A 24,261-nucleotide genomic window follows, 5' to 3' on the forward strand; every position below is an offset into this window, starting at 1 on the left:
TTTCAGAATGAGAAACTGAAGCCCGGTAGCCATGTCAGATCATGTATTAAGTACTGAACTAAATCAAGAATGGATTTGTCATTTAATTACAAAAATGAAGTAAAACTTTTAAAGTCTCATATGTACTAATAATTAGAAAATAGTAGTGTATTAGAGTTCTCCAGAGTAACAGACCAATAGGAGATACAAATAGATAGAGATATATGTAATCTTTGAACATAGATCTAAATCTTTGGAGATTATGATAGATATTAAGAGAATATTTTATTTTTTTAATATTTATTTATTTGGCTGTGTCGGGCTTAGTTAAGGCACATGGGATCTTCGTTGTGGCATATGGGATCTTTCACTGTGGCATGTGAGCTTCTCACTAGTTGTGGCGTGTGGGCTTCTAGAGCGTGTGGGCTCAGTAGTTGTGGCGCATAGGCACTCAAGTTGTGGCGCGCAGGCTCCAGAGCACATGGGCCTGGTAGTTATGGTGTGTGGGCTTAGTTGCCCTGTGGCATGTGGGATCTTAGTACCCCGACCAGGGATCAAACCTGCGCCCCCTGCATTGGAAGGTGGATTCTTTTTTTTTTTTTAACTTACTTATTTTTGGCTGTGTTGGGTCTTAGTTGCAGCATGCGGGATCTTTCACTGCTGCATGCGGGCTCTTTGTTGCAGTGTGTGGGCTGCTCTCTAGTTGTGGCGTGTGGGCTCCGTAGAGCGCAGGCTCAGTATTTGCAGCACACAGGCTCTGTAGTTGTGGCATGCAGGTTCAAGAGCACGTGGGCTCTGTAATTGTGCCACATGGGCGTGGTGCACAGGCTCAGTATTTGCGGCGTGTGGGCTTAGTTGCCTCGCGGCACATGGGATCTTAGTTCCCCGACCAGGGATCGAACCCACATCCCCTGCACTGGAAGGCAGATTCTTAACCACTGGACCACCAGGGAAGTCCAAGAATAATTTATCTTAAGAAATTAGCTTACACAATTGTGGGGGCTGGTAAGCCTGAAATCTGTATGGCTGACCAACTGGAAACTCAGGTGAGAGTTGATGTTGACTCTTGAGTCTGAAATCTACAGGACAGGTCAGCAGGTTGAAAACTCAGGCAGGGTTTCTATGTTGCAGTCTTGAGGCAGAACTGCTGCTTTTTTGGAGAAACTTAAGTCTTAACTGATTGTATGAGGCCTATCCACATTATGGAGGGTAATCTGTTTAACTTCAAGTCAACTGATCGTAAATGTTAATCACATACACAAATACCTTCACAGCAACATCTAGACTAGTGTTTGACCAAACAACTGGGCATCACAGATTAGCCAAGTTGACACATAGTTAACCATCATGAGTAAAGTCTAATTTGAACTAAATTCTGACTGCTCAAGAATGTATGTTAGAGATACATCAGTCTAGTGATTTTTTCATTTAGGATGCCTGAAATTCTAATTTGCTTTAAGAGATTTAATCATTTGAGGAAAATATTTGAACAGTACATTCACAATATATTTAGCCATTCTAATCACCAGTTTTGCTAAACACAAGCTAGGCTGTGAGATGATTCTGAATTATTTCCCAGCAGTTGAACTATAAGGTTAACTAAATGCACACAAATCTGTGAAGCTAAACAGCAAACACAATGAACTCACCGCTGTAATCTCACACTTTCAAATCTGCTCCTAGTGAAAGACAGTTAACTTAGACACAATGTGCGTACTGTTCTGCAATGAAGCTGGTCAGTAATGAGGTGTTTTCAACTTAACATAATCACTCAGTTCTGTCTCTGACATCTCATCTGCAAGTTACACAAATGGTTAACTAAGTTATGCAAATGATTTCAGGATAATCTCCACCGGAATACAGATTCTAAATTATGAGCTGGGCATTTGAGAATATTAATAAATGTGGATCTATGACTCCTGGCATTACTGCTTTAGTATTGCCTTGATTCTCTATTACTAAACACATCAATACTTTGTTAATGATAAACTGAGGAAAAAACTAGTAATTGTTTTTCAGATTTAGAACTATCTATTTAATTAACAAAAGATTGTTACCTTTAAAGAAGAAAATTATATACCACCGAAAAAGATATCTAAATGTCTTCCTACCACTGCAAAGGAGAGGAAGGAGGGAATAGTGTGTTGTATATGTCAGGGAATTGGTGGCCTTTATCTTATTTCTCACCTGTGTGGTAGGTATTATTAGTCTCTGAAAATTAGGCTCATAGAATTTCAGAAACTTGCTCAAGGTCACCAGAAAGCAGCAGATTCCCTTCAAGGCCTAAACTCTTCCTCTACAGACCCAGCTGAAACACAGAAGGAATTAAAATGCTTGCTCTTGGGACTTCCCTGGTGGTCCAGTGGCTAAGACTCCATGCTCCCAACACAGGCAGCCCAGGTTCGATCCCTGTTTAGGGAAATAGATCCCGCCTGCTTGCTGCAACTAAGAGTCCGTATGTCTCAGCTAGGAGCCCGCCTGCTGCAACTAAGACCTGGCGCAGCCTAAATAAGTATTTTGGGGCTTCCCTGGTGGCGCAGTGGTTGAGAGTCCGCCTGCTGATGCAGGGGACATGGGTTCGTGCCCCGGTCTGGGAAGATCCCATATGCTGTGGTGCGGCTAGGCCCGTGAGCCGTGGCCGCTGAACCTGCCCGTCTGGAGCCTGTGCTCCGCAACGGGAGAGGCCACAACAGTGAGAGGCCCGTATACCGCAAAAAAAAAAAAAAAAAGACTAAATAAGTATTTTAAGAAAACCGCTTGCTCTTGCATTTCTTATGTAACAAAGGTGATTTATTCCTATCTTATCTTGCTTTTGTCTCCTTTCTCACCATTAGCACAGCTGTAAGGACAAAGGTCTTCCCCCACAAATAAGGCATTTCTTTCCAGGCAAGTGCAGCAGGTGGGGCTGTTTTCATTATGCTTTTATTACATTGCAGTTTATCTTTGGTAAGATCAAATTTAAACTTGCTTCTCACCTTAACTTGCCTTTTCCTAGTCCACTGGAGTAGACTTGGAACTGCAATCAGTGCCTGTGTGATGGCAGTGGTGGGGATGGAGACCAGGGGGGCATAGTGGGAGGGAGCAAACGACTCCTTGGGTGGGATTTCAAAGGCATTGATGAGTGTTTTTAGTTATAAGAAAAAAAAGAGGGAGTCTTCTCCTTCCCTCTGGTTTTCCTTTGGTCACGCCTTTGATGAAGCCTCTAAGCTGTCATTGCTGCAGAACAGTTTTGTTTAGATAGGCACTCAGGACAAGATTGCACGGTGGTGCTTTCATCTAGTTGTGTCGTCAAGACGAATCTATATTTTGCACTCATATAGCATTGCTAGATATAAATAAGACTATATGGTTCTACCCTAGAATTGTATTCATAAACTGAAAGGGTACTAGAGATTATCTAGTCCAGTGGTTTTCCCACATTTTTTTTTTTTAATAGCACAAAACTCTCTTCAAACTTACTTGCAAGCCCAGAACCAAAACCAAGAGGTGCTGCTCCTAAGCTCTTTTCTCAGTTAACCTTTCCTTGGAGCCCTCACTTAAAATCTATTGATATTAGTCTATCCTCTCATTTTATGAACTTAACAAAAAGTTCTGAGCAAATACAATGTGTCTAGCTAGCACGGTACTAAGTTTAGGAAAAACACTGGGCCTCAAATGCTCTGGTCCATGGCTTATCAGGAAAGACAGGTGATTACAACACAACATAGCGAATTCAGTGATTCAGAATTACCTGTGACACTATGGAGGCATGGAATTGGGGCTCTCTAATCCAGTCTGGGGACGCTGAGTCTGAGCCTGAGTCTCTAAGACTGAGCAAATTAGCTAGGAGGGCAGTTAACTTGGGAAGGTGTGGGGAAGAGTATAATACAGACTGAAGAATGCAGTGGCTAAGTAGCTAGGGGTATATTCTGGAAGCTACAAGTCATTTTATGTAGCAGAGAGTTCAGTGGCAACTGGTGAAGAGGCCTAAGCCCTGTCTTGAAATAGGAAGTAGGGTGCCACTAAGGCCTTTAGGTAGGGAGACAAAGAGGTCAAATTTGTTTCGGATTGCCAACAGGGACTGTGAATTTGATGAGGACAAGGAGGGAGGCGGGAAGACAAGACAGGAGAGTATATAGCAGGAGCTCTCTGACGGAGAACGTGAGAGCAGGAGCAAGTCTGGCAGGAAAATGATGCATTCATGTTGCGCTTCCAGGCAGATGTCCAGCATGATTGGACCGGTATTTCATCTGAAGTCTCAGAGAATACACTATGATCCTACATAGAAAGGGACTCGAGCGAGATGTGGGGGGGAATTCCCTGGCAGTCCAGTGGTTAGGACTCTGCGCTTTCACTGTCGAGGGTGTGGGTTCAATATCTGGTCAGAGAACTAAGATCCCGCACGCCGCGTGGTGCGGCCAGAAAAAGAGATGTGGGAAAAGGTTAACTTTGCTTAACTCTTAATTTGTGGTTAATTCTCACTTTCTTAATCTTTTACTGTACACGTATATTACTTTTATAAATGGGTAAAAGCATAGTTGTTCTAAAGTCTGCCAACTTATCTTCCAAGCTTTGCTCTTTAACCCAACTGGCACCATACCATATATGCAATATCCTGCGTTTTCATGAACAGTACTATGTCGTCACTAAAAATCATGCTTTCAAAGGAAAAATGCAAATATTTACCAGCCTTCTTAGACTGAACTTCACAGTCTGGTTTAGCTGGGCTCCATGCAGATATAGGAAGACAGAAAAATCTCTTGAGAATAAACCAGTGTTCACAGCACATTAAGTTCTCTCTTGAAGGAATAATCACGGGCAGCCCTAATGTTCTGTCACTAGTGATGGCAGAACAAATGCAAACCTGAAATGTAGCTCAGGGTCTCCTCAAAGTCTGACTCGCAGGACTGTGTGAGGAGGTACGGGCTTTTCTGACATGGCCTGGGGATGATGAGCCCCGCCGAAGAGCGGTAAGGAAAAGCGGGGTGGGTCCACTTGAAATTCCTTCCCACAACAAATGGGCCGTAACCTGTGATTCGCATCATCGACCAGACTGATGGTTGACTTTAATGGAGCACACATACTCAAAAGCTGTCATTGAGCATTTGCTACTTTTAATTCATTAGAGGAAAAGAACCATCAGTACAATATTCAATAACTTATTTCCACTATGCTCAAAGCAACTTATACATTTTATAAATTCTTTAGTATAGTATCACCAGCTTATCCTATTTAATTTCTTTAAACCATTAAAAAAATCAAAGTATAGTTAATTTACAATGTTGTGTTTCAGGTATACAGCAAACTGACTCAGTTATACATATATATGTATATCTATTCTTTCTCAAATTCTTTTCCATTCTAGGTTATTACAAGATATTGAATCTAGTTCCCTGTGCTATACAATAGGTCCTTGATGTTTACCTATTTTATATATGGTAGTATGTATATTGTTAATCTCAAACGCCTATTTAATCCCCCCTCCCTTCCCCTTTGGTAACCATAAGTTTGTTTTCTACGTCTGTGGGTCTATTTGTTTTGTAAATAAGTTCATTTATATCATCTTTTTAGTTTCCACATATGGTATTTTTGTCTGACTTAACTTCACTTAATATGACTGATAATCTCTAGGCATCCATGTTGCTGCAAATGGCATTATTTCATTCTTCTTTTATGGCTGAGTAATATTCCATTGTATATATATATACCACATCTTTTTTTTTTTTTTTTTTTTGGTACGCGGGCCTCTCACTGCTGTGGCCTCCCCCACCGCGGAGCACAGGCTCCGGTCGCGCAGGCTCAGCAGCCATGGCTCACGGGCCTAGCCGCTCCGTGGCATGTGGGATCCTCCCGGACCAGGGCACGAACCCATGTCCCCTGCATCAGCAGGCGGACTCTCAACCACTGCGCCACCAGGGAAGCCCCCACATCTTCTTTATTCATTCATCTGTTGATAGACACTTAGGTTGCTTCCATGTCTTGGTTATTGTACATACTGCTGCAATGGACATTGGGGTGCATGTATCTTCTCGAATTAAAGTTTTCTCCTTACCAGCTTGTTCTAATCCATATAAGCACTGTAAGGCTATACACTGTGTTTACATGCCAATGGCATCTATTTCTAGCAATGTGCTGCACTTCTCAGTTATCAGTAGAGGTAAATGGAATACTTGGGTGAAGAGTCTGATTTACGCCAAGTTTTCAAGAGAATAATTTTCTCCAGTAGTAGTTCAACATATTAACTTTTGCTTTCTAGATTGTAGGTGGGGGTAAAAGTGTCAGATTCTGCAGATTTCAAAAAAGGCAGGTGGAATTACTGTCAGGAAAACATAAGCACCATAGTCAAGGTTTTAAAAACGTGATCTGTAATCTAAATGGGCTCACTCCCTAACAGAGAAACTGGCTAGTACACACAGTATAGACTTTATTTGGGAAACATACTGCCAACTTGGAGACGTTATCAAAAGACAAAAAACTGAAGAGAATAAATATTTGATATTAAAAAAAAATCACATACTAGATTTTTATGTGAAATCTCCTAATTTTTAACTCAGAAATGCTACGGATGTTTAGGGAGTGAAAGAGAAAACCAAATACAGGGAATCAGACCAAAATTATCTAAGGTTAAGGTCCATTTCAAGTAGATGACAAAGACAGATAATACAGCTGACCCTTGAACATTATGCAGGGGTTCAGAGGTACCGACCTGTGCTGAGTGAAATTCCCCTTACGGCCCTCTGGATCTGCAGTTCCACATCCACAGATTCAACCAAATGTGGATCATGAAGTACTGTAGTACTGTAATACTTATTGAAGAAAATAAAGTGGACCCACACAGTTCAAACCCTTGTTGTTCAAGAGTCAATTGTATAACTTGAAAAAGTGACTGGTGTGTCTTTCACATTTGAAAATTCTAATCATAAGAATTACCCAAGGCACTTCTTACAAATAAAGTCCGAGACTCATTCGCTTTCCATTCTGGCTTAGTGGGTGGTAGGTTTTGACTGGGGACCAAGAATTTGTATTTTAAGCACCTCAAGTGGTTCTAATAATCAGGCAAGTTAGGGAAATAGTGGTTAAGGGAGAAACAACAGCAACAATGCCACCACAGCTCCCGTCCCCTTACTCAATGACTGACTGCCCACCAAACTTCCTGAGAATGAGAACACTCAATTGAAATTGAGGAATTGTCCATAGAACACTGTTTATTTCAAGTCCAAAGCACAACATTACTCATTTTTCTTAACAGACTACATAATTTTTACTGCATGAATATTTAGGGTTTCTCTATTCACAAGTGTAGATTTACTTCTTAAGTTTAGGCTCAAATGATTCATATATATCAGTTTACTCCAGAGGACACATACTCTAACAAATCTGTTCAGAAAATATTTTACATAAAAACACACAAACCATTTACCAACACTCTTCAGTTGTTACAACCAGTCTTCAGCAAAGATCTGGCTGAAGTTCATCATTTTCTACAAAACATTCCAAGACTGAACACAATAGAATGTAGTATTTTACATACTTTAGCTTATTACTGCAGTTAAAAGTTCCTCTTTCTTTGATGGCTTCTGCATATATTATACTCGTAAAGCAGGAGAATTCTTTTCTCTAACTGCTGACTTATTAAATAAAATTGTCTTTTTTGGTATAACTTGTCTCCAATTAAGAACCTAAATAGTCATGATGCAATCAAATAATGGACACATATAGGGCTTGTAGTAAGAGCTTTTTCAAACTAACAATGGAAGAATTTAATACCTATCAATCAGTATAATATCCTTTATTGTTTTGTGTTCAATAACTACCACCTGGAGTGCTATTACTTCTAGTATTATCAGTTGGCATCAAAATATAAAGAAAAAATATGTACATTTTAATATATCAATTCTTACCTGAATAATCTCAGATCTCTTGAGAATGTTCCACAAAGTGGAATTTCTTCCTAAAGTTACAGTGAATGTGGTACAATGTGTACAACTTGGTTAACCAGTGCCTGCCTTTCATTTCCAAGATTCTTCCTTATCTTGAGTCAAATACACAATCTCAACTCCCATATCATAATGCACTGGCTTACAGTTTGTATATAAAGTCCAACTCAAGCTTATTTTGGTTTATTGTACATGCTTTATTAAAATGGTACGGGTATTTACAGTATCTGCAGATTCCTTCCAAGGCGCTCTCACACACACTCAGACACACCCACACGACATCCATACTACGGCCTCATGCACCCACACCAGTAAGATGTGAGTCAAGACTCCTAAAATTAGGCAGCTGTTTGTTAGGGGATAGAGTTGTTGATTTTTCAATTTTTTTTTGAAAAGAGAAAAGCATGGGGGAATGCATTTGGCCATGACAATGCTAATTAAGTTTGTGTATATTAACATATATGGCAGTAACACTGAATATTCCTTTTACATTCTATATACACAGAATGACATCAAGGTTTTGCGGTCAACAGAATATTCCAACTTCAGTCTCAATGCTGCTTGTAGTGACTTCTGAATTCACATAGGGGCTTTCCCTAAAAATAATTCAAGTCTATGTAAGTGAAATAAGGCACAATTAATATTGATTTGATCTAGGGGAAGGAAAGGGATAAAAACCAGTTTCAAATGATCTTACTGTTGGGGAATTAGCTTTGACTTAAATCCACCTGAAATCCCTTTTTCTAATTTCCAAAAATTTCTTAGAAATAAGTTTTTTTCTTTTCTCTGACAAAACCCAAAAAGAAAAGCTCGGGGAGTCATATCTTAGTGTTTCAGTAGCCTTAACTACTCAGACTGATGGGCACCAACCCCCCTCCCTCATTGCTAAAACAGACCCAGCGCATGAAGTAGGAATTCCTTGCTGTTTTTGTAAGGAGATCTGTACACTTAAGTAGCAAATATGTATCAGGTTGTCTTTGATTTTAAAAAAAAAGAGAAAAGGAAAAGTAATCTTGTGACTTTCTTGCTCTTTAAAAAAATCCCTGTCTCCTTCTTTTCAGGATGAAGAAGCCCCACCAGACATTACAAACAACTGCAACAAATGAGTCTGGCAGCATAATGTCTAGTATTCGAATCTTCATGGTGAGACTCATTTAGCTTGTACAAACAATCTGTTGAATGTTTTTTCGCAGCAGGTGAACCAAACCCAAAGACGCTGGACATTCTGTGAAAGGGAGTAAGAATTGCAGTTCTGAAGGCCCCTGACTTTGGTTGTTTACAAAGTTCAATCCTGTTTATTGTGATCCTTGGTATCTTCTTCATCTGTATATTCTGATGGTTCTTCCCCTGGTTTTAGGAGTCTGCCTACATAATCATATTTTTCTGAAAGATACATCAAAAGAAAATCAGTAGCGATCAAATTTGTCTCACTATTCCATTATACAGCAGGGAAGGTGTATGCTTCCTTTAGAGTCATATAGAACAAGATAAGTTTTTCCTATTGTTTACCTTGTCCAGTCTTTGTACTCATCTAACACTTGAACAAAAGAAAACAAGGTCAGGGAACTCATAAAGCTTGGGAATTGTGCTTTTGCAGGAGAGTGTTCCATACAACCAGTTCCTAATCAAGGACACTGCATCAGAATCACTTGGAGACCTTTAAAAAAAATATATGCACATCCAGGACCCATTTTGGAGTCACCCATGCCAGGCTCTTGGAATAGGTATGAGGACGTGTACTTTGAAACTGGTTTAACTCTAATGTGCACTGTGAGTCTCAGAATAGTCCTTTAAATTTTAATAGCCCAAAGTATTGTCATTAGATAGGTAAGTTGGCAATGTAGGGCATTTCCAACAGTTAGAAGACCATAAAAAAGTTAATGGTTACTTTCTTGGGGAGAAAGAGTACATGAGGTGGAAAATCACATGGAAAGTAGATCCAACCAGGAAATATTCTTGGGGAGAAAATGTGACACATGCTAGTAGTCCCTAAGAAAACAAACCAAATGAGAAGATGAAAATTCACTCGTTACTTATTATCCTGTGTTCTCTGAGGTCCCGATATGTGGTGCCTAGTACCTTATTGTTCTTTCTCCTATCAAACTCTCTTCTTAGATCTCGGTTACATTGCTTGTTTTTATGTTACCAGGTGTTTAATTTAGAACATCGTTATGTCCAAGGTGATAACATGTTTAGTCATTTCTTGGTCAAGACTCTGAACCTAGTTTAAGCAAATTAACTGACAAACCGAGAGGATAATACAGGAGGACTGCTTTGTATAGCAAAACCAGTATAAGTGCCAAGAAGCCAGAAGTATTCCAAGGGATCCACAGGTCACATAAATAGCAGTCCAGAGTGTTCACAGAGGCGGTAAAAATTGATGTCATGAGCATGTAATGAAGGAGAATGACATTTTTCCTTTATGGTTTGAAGGTAAGATCAAGAAAATCATTTTAGAATAAACTAAAATTACAGTATCAATATCACTAATTAATTGTTTTAAATAATTGTTTTAAATTCTATATTTAAAAAACTATACCTTAATGAACAAACCTTATAAGACTAAAGGTGTCACAATTTTTATAAATTTTATAGTTTGTAACAAGCCAATTTTTAAATATGGATTTTATAAATAATAAGCACATGTAACAATCATTTTGATAGTTAGCTATGTTTATCATCAAATAATGATGGCAGTGAAAACAGACAGCATCCTTAGGCTCTTTAGTAATGAAATAGTATGTACTTTCTTTGGCCATGTATTTAATATTTGCAAAGAACCCAACAAAATGAAGGTACCTTTAAACTGCATTTCCCATTCTCGAACACTCTCCATTTGTACGGCATTCAAATCTGAGAGATCATCATATTCATCTTTAAGTGCATCTTTATCTAGGCAAAATGTCGCCAGTCCTCTGGAGGCATCCCTACCAGCAAATATTCCATATGGACCCGCTGGGAAAAAAAAGAAATTATTTAGATTATCTAACCCTATTTTAGAATGTCTCAAATGAAAAAGTCAAATAAAGGAAACCTCATGACTCTTATGTGGTACACAGCCTTAATTTCAAAACATGCACAGACACTAAATAGGATAATGAGAAGAAATTTCTAAGAATGAGGTAACTATATGTACAGGCGCAGAAAGAAGTCCATGATATAGTAATTGAAAAAAGCAATTCAGCAAATTATATAGTATGACTCACTTTGAATTTAAAAAAAGATATACATATATGCACATTTCACCCACGTTTGTATATGCACAAAAAAACACCAGGAAGAATACAGACCAAGCACTTTACAGTGGCAACATTTCTGGAGAATGGAGAGGAAAGTTTTACTTCACATATAACAGAATAAAGCATTTTCTAATGAGAAGTACACAAGTAGAAAAAAATGGAAATCCCCTGATTTTTAAATGAGCAAAATAATGATTATAGCCATATTCATATTTGAAATCATTTAGGAAATTGAAGGTTATGTGTCAGAAAAGCATCTATACTTTTAAGAATAGGATTCAAATTTAGACAAAAATCTAAACATTTATGAACATTAATTTGAATTACAGAAAGCACTGCACCATAAAGTTCACTGGATGTAGGAAAACTCATTTCTTTTTTAATTGCATGGAAAAAGTGGCCTTAATAAATTTAAAAAGTAGCATTATTAGGTATTAATATATTAACATGAAAATAAAGGCAATACTTCCAGTAAAGTACTTTTTCCTGCTTTCCCGTTCTTAAGTACTTTCCATATTGCTGCTTAATATTAGGTGACTATCACAATTATCATTTAAGGGTTATATATTTTCCCACTGAGTGGATACACCTATAATTTATTTAATCATTCCCCTATTAATATAAACTTAGGCTATCATTTTATACTTTTAAATTTGTCTTCTATATAAGAAAATGGGACACTATTTACAACTGGCCAACATTTGTAACTTTCAAACTTTGCTCATTATCTCAACTGACATTCAAAAAGGTATGACAACTGACATTCAAAAAGTGTTTAAGAGAAGAAAATCTAATACTGTTTCTATTTACAAAGTAAAATCTGAAGTTCTTTCATTGAATTTAATTATTTTGGAGAAACATTAACTTTTTTTCTTTTTTTAATTTAAGTCTGTTACAATGCTGTTAGTTTTAAGTGTACAGCAAAGTGATTCAGATATATATATATTCTTTTTCATTATAGGTTATTACAAGATAATGAGTATAGTTCCCTGTGCTATACAGTAGGTCCTTGTTTACCTATTTTATATACAGTAGTGTGTATATGTTAAGCCCAAACTATTAATTTATCCCCCCCGTCCTCTTTGGTAACCATAAGTTTGTTTTCTAAGTCCGTGAGTCTATCTGTTTTGTAAAAAAGTTCATTTGTATAATTTTTTAAGATTCCTCATACAAGTGATATCATATGATATTTGTCTTTGTTTGACTGACTTCACTTATGATAATCTCTAGGTCCATCCATGTTGCTGCAAATGGCATTATTTCATTCTTTTTTATGAGAAACATTTAACTTTTTTTTTTTGGCTATGCCACCTGGCTTGCGGGTTCCCGACATCAGGGATTGAGCCCCAGCCCTGGCAGTGAAAGCACCAAGTTCTAACCAATGGATCGCCAGGGAATTCCCAATGTTAACTTTTAAAACTAAGCAAGAACAGTCCCTAGGGAAAGAAAAGCAGTCCACCTTAAAGCAGTTGTGTTTTTTTGTGGTATATAACTCCACATGCTTTGTGGCAATGGCTGTTTTCAGGAGATGGAGGAAAAAAATATATATATATATGTATATATATATATATACATACACACACACACATACACATTTATGTATATACAGAGAGAACTAATGTGATTTTTTTCTTAAGAAGCAACAATGACAAAAAAAATCTGTGAATAATATATAGCCTCTTTTTTTTTTTTTGCAATACGTGGGCCTCTCACTGTTGTGGCCTCTCCTGTTGCAGAGCACAGGCTCTGGACGCGCAGGCTCAGTGGCCATGGCTCATGGGCCCAGCCGCTCCGCGGCACGTGGGATCCTCCTGGACCGGGGCACTAACCCGTGTCCCCTGCATTGGCAGGCGGACTCTCAACCACTGCGCCACCAGGGAAGCCCAATATATAGCCTCTTAATGCTAACTGGACCAATGCTTACAAACTTAAAACAGTGATTAGTCAAACACACAAAAGAAAAAAATAAAATTGATCAAGGCTATAAAAAACTACAAATGTAAAATGAGAATTTCAACTTTTTGGAGAATTTGCTAGCAATCTCACTTTCCTCTCTCACAGTATTGCAAAGTGGAAGGGACAGTTTTTGCCCTCCCTATTTGGCAGACAAATAGAAACGGAGGCATTCAGTGCCTTGCCTAAAATTACTGACAGAACTGGGAAGTAACATTTCCACTTTTCTGACTACCCCAAACACAACACATCTTGAGAAAACACAGAGGACCCACAAACCCAAAGATGGAGTGACAATCCTGAAAACTGGAGCATTTCACTAATCACAAAATTTCAGGGAAATGACTATTTTAGAATACCTGTTAAATCAAAATGGAAGAGCATTAACAAAAAAAGCTTTTTTTTTTTTTTTTTTTAAGAAATCATCGGCTTTTCTTAGCATTGTGTTACAATATTTACCTCCCTGGCCTACAAAAGTCAATCTACTTCAGGATACTTCACAGTATCAACCTTAAAACATATCCAAATGGTAAACAGGAGAGAAGAAAAGATGATCACTATAAAAAATAGGAGTCATAAAACCCTCCATCTTTGAGTGTATTAACGTATAACAGTGTATTCTTTAGTAAAATTGTCTGCCAACTTCCCTAAGAGGGAATGATGTTCTTTTTTTGGTTTGGCTAACTTAGAGTGAACTTGAGTCAACAGTTAATAACCCAAGCCTAATTCTAGACAAAATGATGTTTTGTTAACTCCTGAAAAGAATGATTCAGTGATTAACATATTTTCCTACTCTTTGTATTGCTGTCCTCTCCACATGCTTCCAATTTCCCTCAAGAAGCATTTAACTTCTGAAAAGGTTTTTCTGAAAACAGTTTTCTTTACTTTTTCCTCTAAGACCATAAAGAACGTAATATAAAGATTCAGAACTAGAGTTGGAAAAGGATGAGTTGCTTGGAAAAAGGAGGATTTGAGGTCCAGTTAAAGTATATTTCTCTGCATCCCTAACACAATCAGAACCATATCTAAGAAGTCAGTAATACCTCCCCTTTCCACTACCTCCTTACATAACAGACCTAAATGTTACTGATTCTAATATTTTGATAACTACTCTTGGCTATCCATAATACTATAATTGCAGAGAGCTACCCAAGGAAAGCAAATTTTAAATGGTATTAGGTCTTCAGTATGGTATAATTTACACACACACACACACACACACTCAAATCTCGCTTATATAAATTAATCAGATTGTTTTGATTAAGGCTCATTTAGATATTAACATTTCAGTAATAACTAAGCAAATTATACTCTTGCTTTATCAAAGACTAAAATATAGTGCTGATACAAAACTAGATTTACAGTTTCAAGAAAATTCTTGCTACAAAAAATGTACCCAATTATTTAGCCAAGACAGATTCTCTTAAAGGTACATATATAACAAATATCCTAGGACATCATTTTAATGATAAATCTTATTTCCATGATATTGTTAAATACACCGAAATGACATTATACTAGTTAGAATTCAGATTTCATTAACAGTTTTAAGAGTTAATACCACTTATGATACAGATTTTTAAAGTTCAAAAATCAGTAAATCTACTAGTTATTGTATCCTGAAACTGCTTACTTTAATACAATCAAGTGACAATGGGGTGACATATTTTTGAAGGCAACAACATATGGTCACTGTAAAACAATGTTTTAAAGAATAATTTAATGAGCAAACAATTCCAGGAGGAAGTAAATAAAATATCTAAAATATGTAACATAATTTTGTGACTATTAAGATGATTATGTATCTACATTAGTATTTATGAAGAGAAAATTCCAGAATGTTTTAGTTATTTCCATGGTATAAAAACCATAGCTCTCAGAGACAAACTTTAATTCAATAAAGTTTATAAACAGCCCAGTTTTCTGGCATGTTCTGACAATAGTCTTCTGTGATTATTAAAGTAAGTTAAAAAAAAATCTAATAATACTTGGTATTGAGTAATTTATTCCAAATAAGGTTATAATGTGCCTAGGAACAAATGAAACAATACGTAAAAGTGACTAAATGAAATCCAACTAATAGATATTATTTTTTTTATACTTAGCTCTAGGAACTCCCAGGACTTTTAGAGAGAAGGTAGCATGGTAAAACTGAAAGAATACCTCTTAAGAAGTTAAGATACCTGGGTTCGAGGCCGCACCCTACACTTGACCTTGGGCAAATTTTACATGCCTAAAATTGGAGGTCAAACCAGATAATCTCTTGACTACTATAATTCTAAGAGGAACTGAAAACTCAACCTTGCTTCGAAAATTCAAACTAGGAGGCTCTCAGCAATACTGTGGGTTGAGCTAGTGGCCCTGGCCCCAGGGCTCAAGGCTGGGCTGGGGGCAGGGAAGACTTTGAAAAATTAAAACCCCAGGCCTGTGCCGTTTGTGGGAGTGGGGCCTGAGTTCACCTAGCCCAGGTAGAATGAGAACTCTAAGGTGAAAAAAATACAATAGCATGGATTTAAATATCTGTTGGAATTTAACAAACAGTAATGGTAATACAGCAAGTATTGGGAAAAAGAAGTTATTCTATAAATGATGTTGGGATAACTGAACAGCCCTCTGTAAGAAAACAAAAACAAAAGTTGGATGCTTACTTCACTTCTTAAAACAAAATAAATTCCAAGTGGAACTAACAAACTAAAACCATAAAAGTATTAAGAAACTACAGATTTTAAAAAACAATCTTTAAGTGCAAAAAAGCTTTAAGTATGATACAAAGCCCAGCTGCAATAAAATAGTCATGATCGAAAAAATGTGGCAAAAAATATATGAATAGATAATTTGTAGGAAAGGAAACATAAATGACTCAAATTTTTGAGGATGTCCAACCTCACTGAGAAATGTAAATTAAAATAATATTGAAATACTATTTTAACTGCTCAGATTGACAAAGACCAAAAAGTTTAATATCACATTTTTGGCAAAAGGGTGAGAAACAGGCATTTTCGTGTGAGTGTAAATTTGTCCAATGTCTCTGGAGGGCAATTCGGAAATAAGTACCCAAATTAAAAATGTCCATACCCTAAGACTCAGTTATTTTACGTCTAGGAATTTATTTGATAGATAATTATGATTTTACTCACGTTTAAAATGATACATGAATATTTAGAGCAGTACCATGTAATAACAAGAGATTGGAAACAAATGTTCATTAAAAGTGGACTACTGGGCTTCCCTGGTGGCGCAGTGGTTGAGAATCTGCCTGCTGATGCAGGGGACACGGGTTCGTGCCCCGGTTCGGGAGGATCCCACATGCCACGGAGCGGCTGGGCCCGTGAGCCATGGCCGCTGAGCCTGCGCGTCCGGAGCCTGTGCTCCGCAGTGGGAGAGGCCACAGCAGTGAGAGGCCTGTGTACCGCAAAAAAAAAAAAAAGTGGACTATTATGATATATTCATATAATAGAATTTATGCACACATTCAAAAGAATGAAATGGTTCTCTTTAAACTGATATGAAAGGCTCTCAATATGTTAAAATATTGTTAAAGGTTTGTATAGTATGCTACAATTAGTGCATGGGAGGGGTGTACATACCCACATGCTTTCACTTGCAGAGAATAGCTCTGGAACAAGACTCAGATACTCAGACTGGTTCCTCACCTCTAGGGAGGGGAACATGGTGGCTGGGTTGTGGGAAGGAGACTATCTTTTACTATATACCCTTTAAAATTTTTCTATCTCAAGCACGTATTACCTAATAAAAAATTTTTTTTTCAGAAACTTCCATTGAGGCATACCCCAAACCACTCCACAGGGAGACTTCCACAACCCAAGGCTCATGGAACATCACAGAAAATATTCAAGAAACAAAAAGACAGCAATTGCTGAATTTTGTAATAAAAGTTATAACTACATGAAGAAACAAACTACCATGGAGGAGCACACAGAACAGATATGAGAAATGGTATCCCAAGAATAAGATAACAGAAGCAGATTAAAGAGATATAGTATGTTTAGTTAAAATTAAGAAATTAAGGGGACTTCCCTGGTGGTCCAGTGGTTAAGAATCCACATTCCAATGCAGGTGACGCTGGTTCGATCCCTGATCAGGGAATTAAGATCCCACATGCCATGGGGCAAATGAGCCCGCATGCTGCACCACTGAGCCTGCGCACCTCAACTATAAAGCCTGTGTGCTGCAAACTACAGGGCCCACGTGCTCTGGAGCCTGTGCACCACAACTACAGAGCCCCATGTACTGCAGCTACTAAGCCTGCGCTCTGGAGCCCACACGCCACAACGAAAGATCCTGCGTGCTGCAACTAAGACCCAACGCAGCCAAAAATAATAAAAAACAAAAAAACAGAAAACAAAAAACTAAAAAAAACATCATTGAGGATATGAGTTAAAAAAACAGTTAACCCACAATTTTATATCCTACATCTATACTATTATTCCTGAGTGAGGGCAGATAGACACAGAATCTTTTTCTATCAATGAAAAAAGCTATAGGATGTACCTCACTAAAATGAAAACTGAACCCTGAACAAAGAAATGAGATGCAAGAAATGACACTCAATAAAGAAAATGGTAACTATGTTGGTAAATTTAAATGAAGATTGACTATTAAAAAAAAAGTTAATAATTTAACCAATTTGGGGGTAGAGTTTTAAAAACTGCAGTAAAACTAGAAGTCTAATAGTAATAACATAGAAAAAATGGAATGTGGGAGGAATTATAGAGTTAATGTTTTCTAACCAGGGCCACAATATATGGCTATGTACCATATAACTCCAGGGGACACCATTTACATTTGTATACATGATAGTTTTGTATATTTAATATTAAGAAATATTCTGTCAAATGGCAGTGAAGTGTCTTAAAGAGTTCTTTCTAATTCATACAAAAATGTTTGGTTAACATTCTTATATTCTATAGCAAAAACTGAAGGAAAAGAATCTTATCACCAAAAGAATAGAAATAGAATGCATCCAAATCAGTAGGGGGATGTGAAACAGAAACAGACACACAGACATAGAGAACAGACTTGTGGCTGCCAAGGGGTGGGTGGAGTGGGGGAGGGATGGATTGGGAGTTTGGGGTGAGCAGATGCAAACTAGTATACAGACAACGTATAAACCAGGTCCTACTGTATAGCACAGGGAACTATATTCAATACCCTGTGATAAACCACAGTGGAAAAGAATATAAAAAAGAATGTATATGTATGTATAACTGAAACACTTTGCTGTATAGTACAAATTAATACAACATTGTAAATCAACTACACTTCAATAAAATAAATTTTAAAAAAATCAGTAGGGGAGAAAACGTGGAAGGAAAAAATAAACTGATTAAGTTGTTAAAAGACGGTATTGATATTAAATTTTATGAAAAAATCAGCTATATATTATTTATAAGGAAAAAAAACACAGATTGGTTAAAAGTAAAAAGATGGAAAAAGAAGCACTGAGGTAACACTAATCAAATGAAGCCTCAAGTCAAATCTGAAAATCAGTAAGGGTGATAAGGATGTTTCTTCCTCTGCCGATTAACACAGTATCAGTTCTAGATCTAGTGCTTAGATAGCTTCAAAACATTGATATACCCAATCTTTGTAAGGCTGGCTCCTTCAGGTTTTTGCTGAGGTATCAATCCTCACTTTCTTGACAAACCAATATAAATAAGGTACCTTTCTTAACCGTCTGATCTAAATAAAGTCCTTTGTTAACCTCTATTACATATCCTATTCATTTATTTCACATCATATTTAATTACAGACTATAATCATGTATTGAATGCTTGTTTATCATCTGTCTTCCTCAACAGACCATAAACTCCATGAGGGTAGGGAGGCAAATGTTTTGAAGACTCAGAGAACTCTCATTTCTCAAAACATCTTATCTAGGCAACAATGTAATGAAATCCAGGCAATTCCTTCTTAGAGTTTAAAAGTGGAGATGAAATCCTATATTAAAGATCTTGAGACAAGATGCTGGCTCTAAGAGTACAGCAGTTATTTAGTGATGTCTGTCACAAGTACATGGGGGAGGAGTGATCTATGTTACACTGTTGAAAGAACTATTATAAAAGAACTTGAATGGCTAACTCCAGATGTTACTAAATGTACTCCTTTCCTCCAACCTGAATAACATCTTCTGGTCTTATACATGCTTTAAGCTATCCTATTATACTTTGTGTTAGTATTTAATACAAATACAATTCCCTCTTAGATTAAAAACACTGGAATGATGTTGAACTCAGAAGAGCCAAACAAGAAGGTACTGTAGAAATTACTAGTATAAATTTGAGCAGAGTATCAAAATTCATCAGAAGACTTAGCTGATCCCTTTATCTGATTGGCAGGTAATGAATAGTAGGTAATGAATGTGTATGGGCATTAGACCTAACACAGACCCAGTTGGCTTCAAAGCAAGAAGCTAGGATGAGAGCTGGGTAGTGTCAGTAGGACATTGATGAAGGAATAGGTTTGTCTATATGCCTAAACTGTTGCTTCAGCTGCAGTTCTTCAAACTACAAATAAAACTCACATATTGAACATAAAGTTAAAAAAGGAGGAAAGACACATGAAAGGTAAATGTGCTCCTTTCCCCCACCTCCTAAATATTAGGCATCTCATGGGGTACTTCGTATATACTTCTTTCCTTTCCAGTGGAATTTAAATGGTATGTTGGAGAAAATACAGCTTTGGTATATGTCAAAGAATACATGGAATAACGGGGGAAGCTATATATCTAAATATCAGAAACGCAGATAAACTATTAGAAAGGTCAATTGTATAATTTCTTGTCATTCTAAAGAATAAAAAACACTGTTTTAATTCCACTGCAGTAATATTACATCAAATTATTTAAAATTATACTATCTGTTGGAGTCTTCCTCATCTATTATGACTATGGAAACGTGAAATTATGTTATGTTGTGATACAGTGGGAGGGGATAGCCTATGAAACCTGTTAGACTGGGTTTGATTTCTAGCTTGGCTACTTACTAGATATGTGACTTGGGGCAAAATCTCTCTGAGTTTCAGTTTCCACGTTTGTAAAATGGGAACATTACTTATTTCCTAGGGCTGTCTGAAAATTAAATGAGATAATAAGCCCCAAATGGAGTTTCCTACTCCTTCTACCCTGACCTCTAGAATCAATGCTGTTGAACAGAACTCAATGGGAAGACGGAAATGCTCTATAAAGTGCACTGTATAGTACGGTAGCCATGTGGGTACTGAGCACTTGAAATATGGCTAGTGTGACTGAGGAACTCAATTTTTAATTATATTTAATTAATTTAAATTTAAAAAGCTACACGTGGCTTGTGGCTACCATATCAAACAGCACAACATAAAGCCATGAAGTGTGTTTCTTTTGAGGCTTTAAATCCTTATGGAACTAGGAGAGGGTATAAAAAAATAACAGCAGTGAGATTCTCTTTAAGTTTATCCCAGAATGCAGTATACCTGAAATAGAATAGATAGGCTTTGCGGTCAAATATGTCTGGATTTGAATACCATGTCTGTGTGACCCAAGCCAATTTACCTCAAATTCCTAAACCTCAGGCTCCCCATATGAAAGACAGAATACTCACTAATCTCACTGAAGCACTGTGGAGATGACAAATTAATGGATTTGATGTAGTAGCTGCTTAACAAATCTAGTTCCTTTCTCCTTCCACATTCATTGTTTCTTACATGACCACTTTCCTCACGTGCTGGCCAACTGCCTGAACTGTTACTAAATTTAATATTGACAAATGTAGTTAATGACAACTGTTTGCCAATATGTTTACTCCACTAAATTAAACTGCCAATATTTAATTTTTTAAGAACCCAAACTTTAAAAATGTATGGCTAAAAATATCTTCAACACAGAAAAAGCCTCACAAAACAATCTAACTCTAAAACCATTACTGAGAAATGGGAGTAGATATTGGTTAGGCACAGAAACTAGGTTTTCTAGCTCCCTTAGCTCATTCTTTCAGCTACTAAGAGTCTCAGGTAAGGATTTTTACTTCTGAATTATTCTGCTACAAAACTGCTTAATTGATTTGAGGATGAAAATAAAAAATTAAAACCAAACCCGAACTTATGTCTGTTTCATAGCCAGAAATTTGGCTTCAAGACTTTTGGGAAGTGTTTTATCTTCTCTTAATGTGAAATATATTCTCAGCCCCTAAGATGATCTGGCTACCTTTAAGGTTCCTTTCAATAATAAAATATTCCAAATATCTCTATTAGGTTGTTAATTGATAAGTACTTAGAATAAAATAACTGAATATCACTCTTAGCCTGTTCATTAGGACCTGGAAATCAGTGGAAGCTAACCTAAAGCTGACTCCTCTGTTGTTACGAGGAACCCCCTCACTGGCTCAAGCCACACAAAGGCTATCTACATTACAACTATGACTCAATTTTAAAATTTCTGTTGCAGAACATTTGCCACTGGATCCTGCCAAACTGTGTCTAAGGCTGTTTCTCCTAGCTATTTTCAGATAGTGGCAAGGCATAATGTGTGAGGACCGATATGCTTCTTTGTACTAATACTTTGGTTGCTTCACTGTCAGTTTAGATAGGGGTACAAAGGTAGAGTTTTTAGTTTGGTTAAGCTCTGTATTAAAAATCTAAACCTGTACACAATTTCTAATCATCGAACACACATACTGTGTAAATCCTTGACTAAAAAAAAAAAAAAAACTATTTAATTTGGTCTGTCCATTTAAATATTGTACTTTGGCCCTATTGTCTTATCCCCCATGCTCATAAGTAAACAAAAAAAGTATTAACTATTTCAGCTGATATGAGTAGGCAGACATCTGGTTTTCATTTTTATACGAGAAGCAAGTACTTAATAAGCTATCTGTGACTTGGTTGGATTGAATGTACTATAAATATATACAGAAAATACAAGGCACTAAGAAATAAATAGTTCAACATGTAGAATCTCCAATTTCTTACCTCTAATTAACAACTAACCAAAGCACTTCTAAAATACCTTCCAGCCACTAAGCACAGAAATCGTAAGTACATATTTGCAAGTGTCAATAAATCTCATGGACTAACAGATTAAAGAGGAAACCAACTTGTTTTTAGACTTGCCAACCCCCTTGACTTTAAGACCTGGATGTACTCTTTCGAATAACAGGTCACTCTAGGTCTCTAATTTTATTTACTTTTATTGTAGTCACTTTTTTAAAGCTCAGAATAACTACACAACCAGCATGTACAATGTTGATCAGTTTTATGGTATGCCAACAGGTTCCATGAGTCTGAACTGAAGTTTATTAACATAATCTGAAATGTATGCTATAACTACATTGTAAAGGAAGGGTTTCTAAACCAAACACCCTACACACACACAGTTCTTTTAAAGCAAAGTTTTAAAAATCTTTAACTTGCAGCACTGGTGCCTGGGGGTATGAATTTATAGCTGTTTTAAGTTTTTGCTCCTCAGTGAAAACACAATAAATCATAATCAACGTGTAGTTGAATATTTGCCTTCCTACTAAAAAAAAAAAAAAAAAAGATAAAAGAGAGAAACCGGACAGGCACGCCTGCTGGGTATATGAGCTCCACCCCCAAAACTCTGGGTGAAGACCCTTGCCTGTATTTATTAGGATCTGCATTCAGGTCTGCCTCATCCCACATATATTGTTAATCTTGGAAAGCATCTTCGTACCAAAACCCGTTTTTTTTTTTTAAAAAAAGAGTCGAGGTGTTGCTTATATGACAGGAGTTTACAGAGGGCTGGGACTTGGAACTCCGTGTACCTAAATGTGGCCTTATGGGGAGTAGTAGAGGGAAAAGGAAGCTCAGTGGCGCGTGCACGCACACACACACACACACACACACACACACACACACACACACACACACACAGTAAAGAAAGGAAAGCTATGAATTACAGCGCCTAAAACTTTAGGTCCCTACTTTAGAAATCTTTCTTCTCTCCCGCCCCCAACGATCCCAGGAATCAGAAAGCTCAGGAAAGGCTGAGGGCCAGCGTGACTGGCGACAACTAAAAGGATTTTGAAAAATTCAGCACAAGAAAAGGCTGCGAGGAGAAATGGGATAGGAGAAAAATGAAAGATGAGAGCTGGCTCCTGGGGCAACACTGGGACCCCGACTTCGGGGAGGTAAACGCCGGAGGGGCCCGCGGCCGAGGCGTGTGGGGGGCGGGCCGTCTCAGGTGCGGGAGACAAGGCGCGGGGACCCAGATGTCGAGAAGGATGGCAAGCTAACCCTTTGCCCAGGGGCCTCCCCATCATAAGATGGTCGCGCTTGAGCTGCAGGGGGTCCTCCCCCTCCCCGTCCAACTCCTCACCGGGGCCGTAGAACTTGCTGCCTTTGGTCACGTCGAAGACTTTCCCATTGACCGCAAGCAGGATGCGCGGGGTGCGTGACCCGTCGTACTGGCGCAGCTGCTCCAAGCTGAAGTCCCGCTTCTTCATACGAGGAAGAGAGGCAGCGGGGCTCTCCTCGCCCGCCCCGGCCCCAGACCCCAGACCCCGCCGCCCCCAATGCACCCACAGCCGGTAGGCCCCCAGCAGCACCAGCGCCACCAGCGCCACGTTCAGCAGCATCTCCCCGCCCCCCGTCAGAAGGGCCAGCGCAGCAGCCGACCAGCCGCCCCCTTCTGCTGCCGCTCCCGCGCCGCTCGGGCTCTCGCTGCTACCGTCGCTGCTGCTCTCGCTGCCACTCCCCAGGGTGCCTAAATTCACGTCCCCATCACCCGCCGCCATCACTGCCCGCCAGCGCCTTCCTCTCCTCCCCGCCCCCTGCCCTCCCCAACCCCACGGTCGGCCCCGCCCATGTGGGGCCTCCCAGCCAATAGCGTGAGGGTAGGGGGCGGGGTCAGGCCGGCTCCCGACTGGGTGTTAACGCGGTAACGTTGTCTTGGATCTCTCCCTCCGTCCCCCTCCCTCCTTTTGCAGGCCGCGCGCGCGTGCGACGCCCCGCCCACCTCGCCCCACACTTCCCTGCTCTAGTCCTTCGCCTCTAGTTGAAGTAGAAGAGGGGGGCGGTTCTGAAGAAAACACGGTGCGCCGGCCGCGCGCGCGGGCGGGGCGAGACTACAGCGCGTGCGCGGGCCCCGCGGCGCCACGCGCTCTCCTTTGCTCTGCAAGCCCTCTGGGAGACACGCTCCTCCCAGTCCCCTCGCTGTGCGC

The 24,261-nt window shown here is 38.6% G+C and overlaps 1 protein-coding gene across 1 annotated transcript; it reads right to left on the minus strand.

The window, feature by feature from the left end:
• Nucleotides 1–7,145: 7,145 nt before the first annotated feature.
• PGRMC2 (progesterone receptor membrane component 2) lies at nt 7,146–23,979 on the minus strand. The gene is made up of 3 exons (XM_060148706.1): nt 23,418–23,979; nt 10,695–10,850; nt 7,146–9,278 (listed from the first exon to the last, which is right to left on the minus strand). Exons 1-3 carry the CDS (start codon nt 23,833–23,835, stop codon nt 9,181–9,183), a joined length of 672 nt encoding a protein of 223 aa, XP_060004689.1. The 5' UTR covers nt 23,836–23,979; the 3' UTR covers nt 7,146–9,180.
• Between the last annotated feature and the right edge of the window lie 282 nt (nt 23,980–24,261).

This window comes from Lagenorhynchus albirostris, chromosome 4, assembly GCF_949774975.1.
Source record: "Lagenorhynchus albirostris chromosome 4, mLagAlb1.1, whole genome shotgun sequence".
Classification (NCBI taxonomy): domain Eukaryota; kingdom Metazoa; phylum Chordata; class Mammalia; order Artiodactyla; family Delphinidae; genus Lagenorhynchus; species Lagenorhynchus albirostris.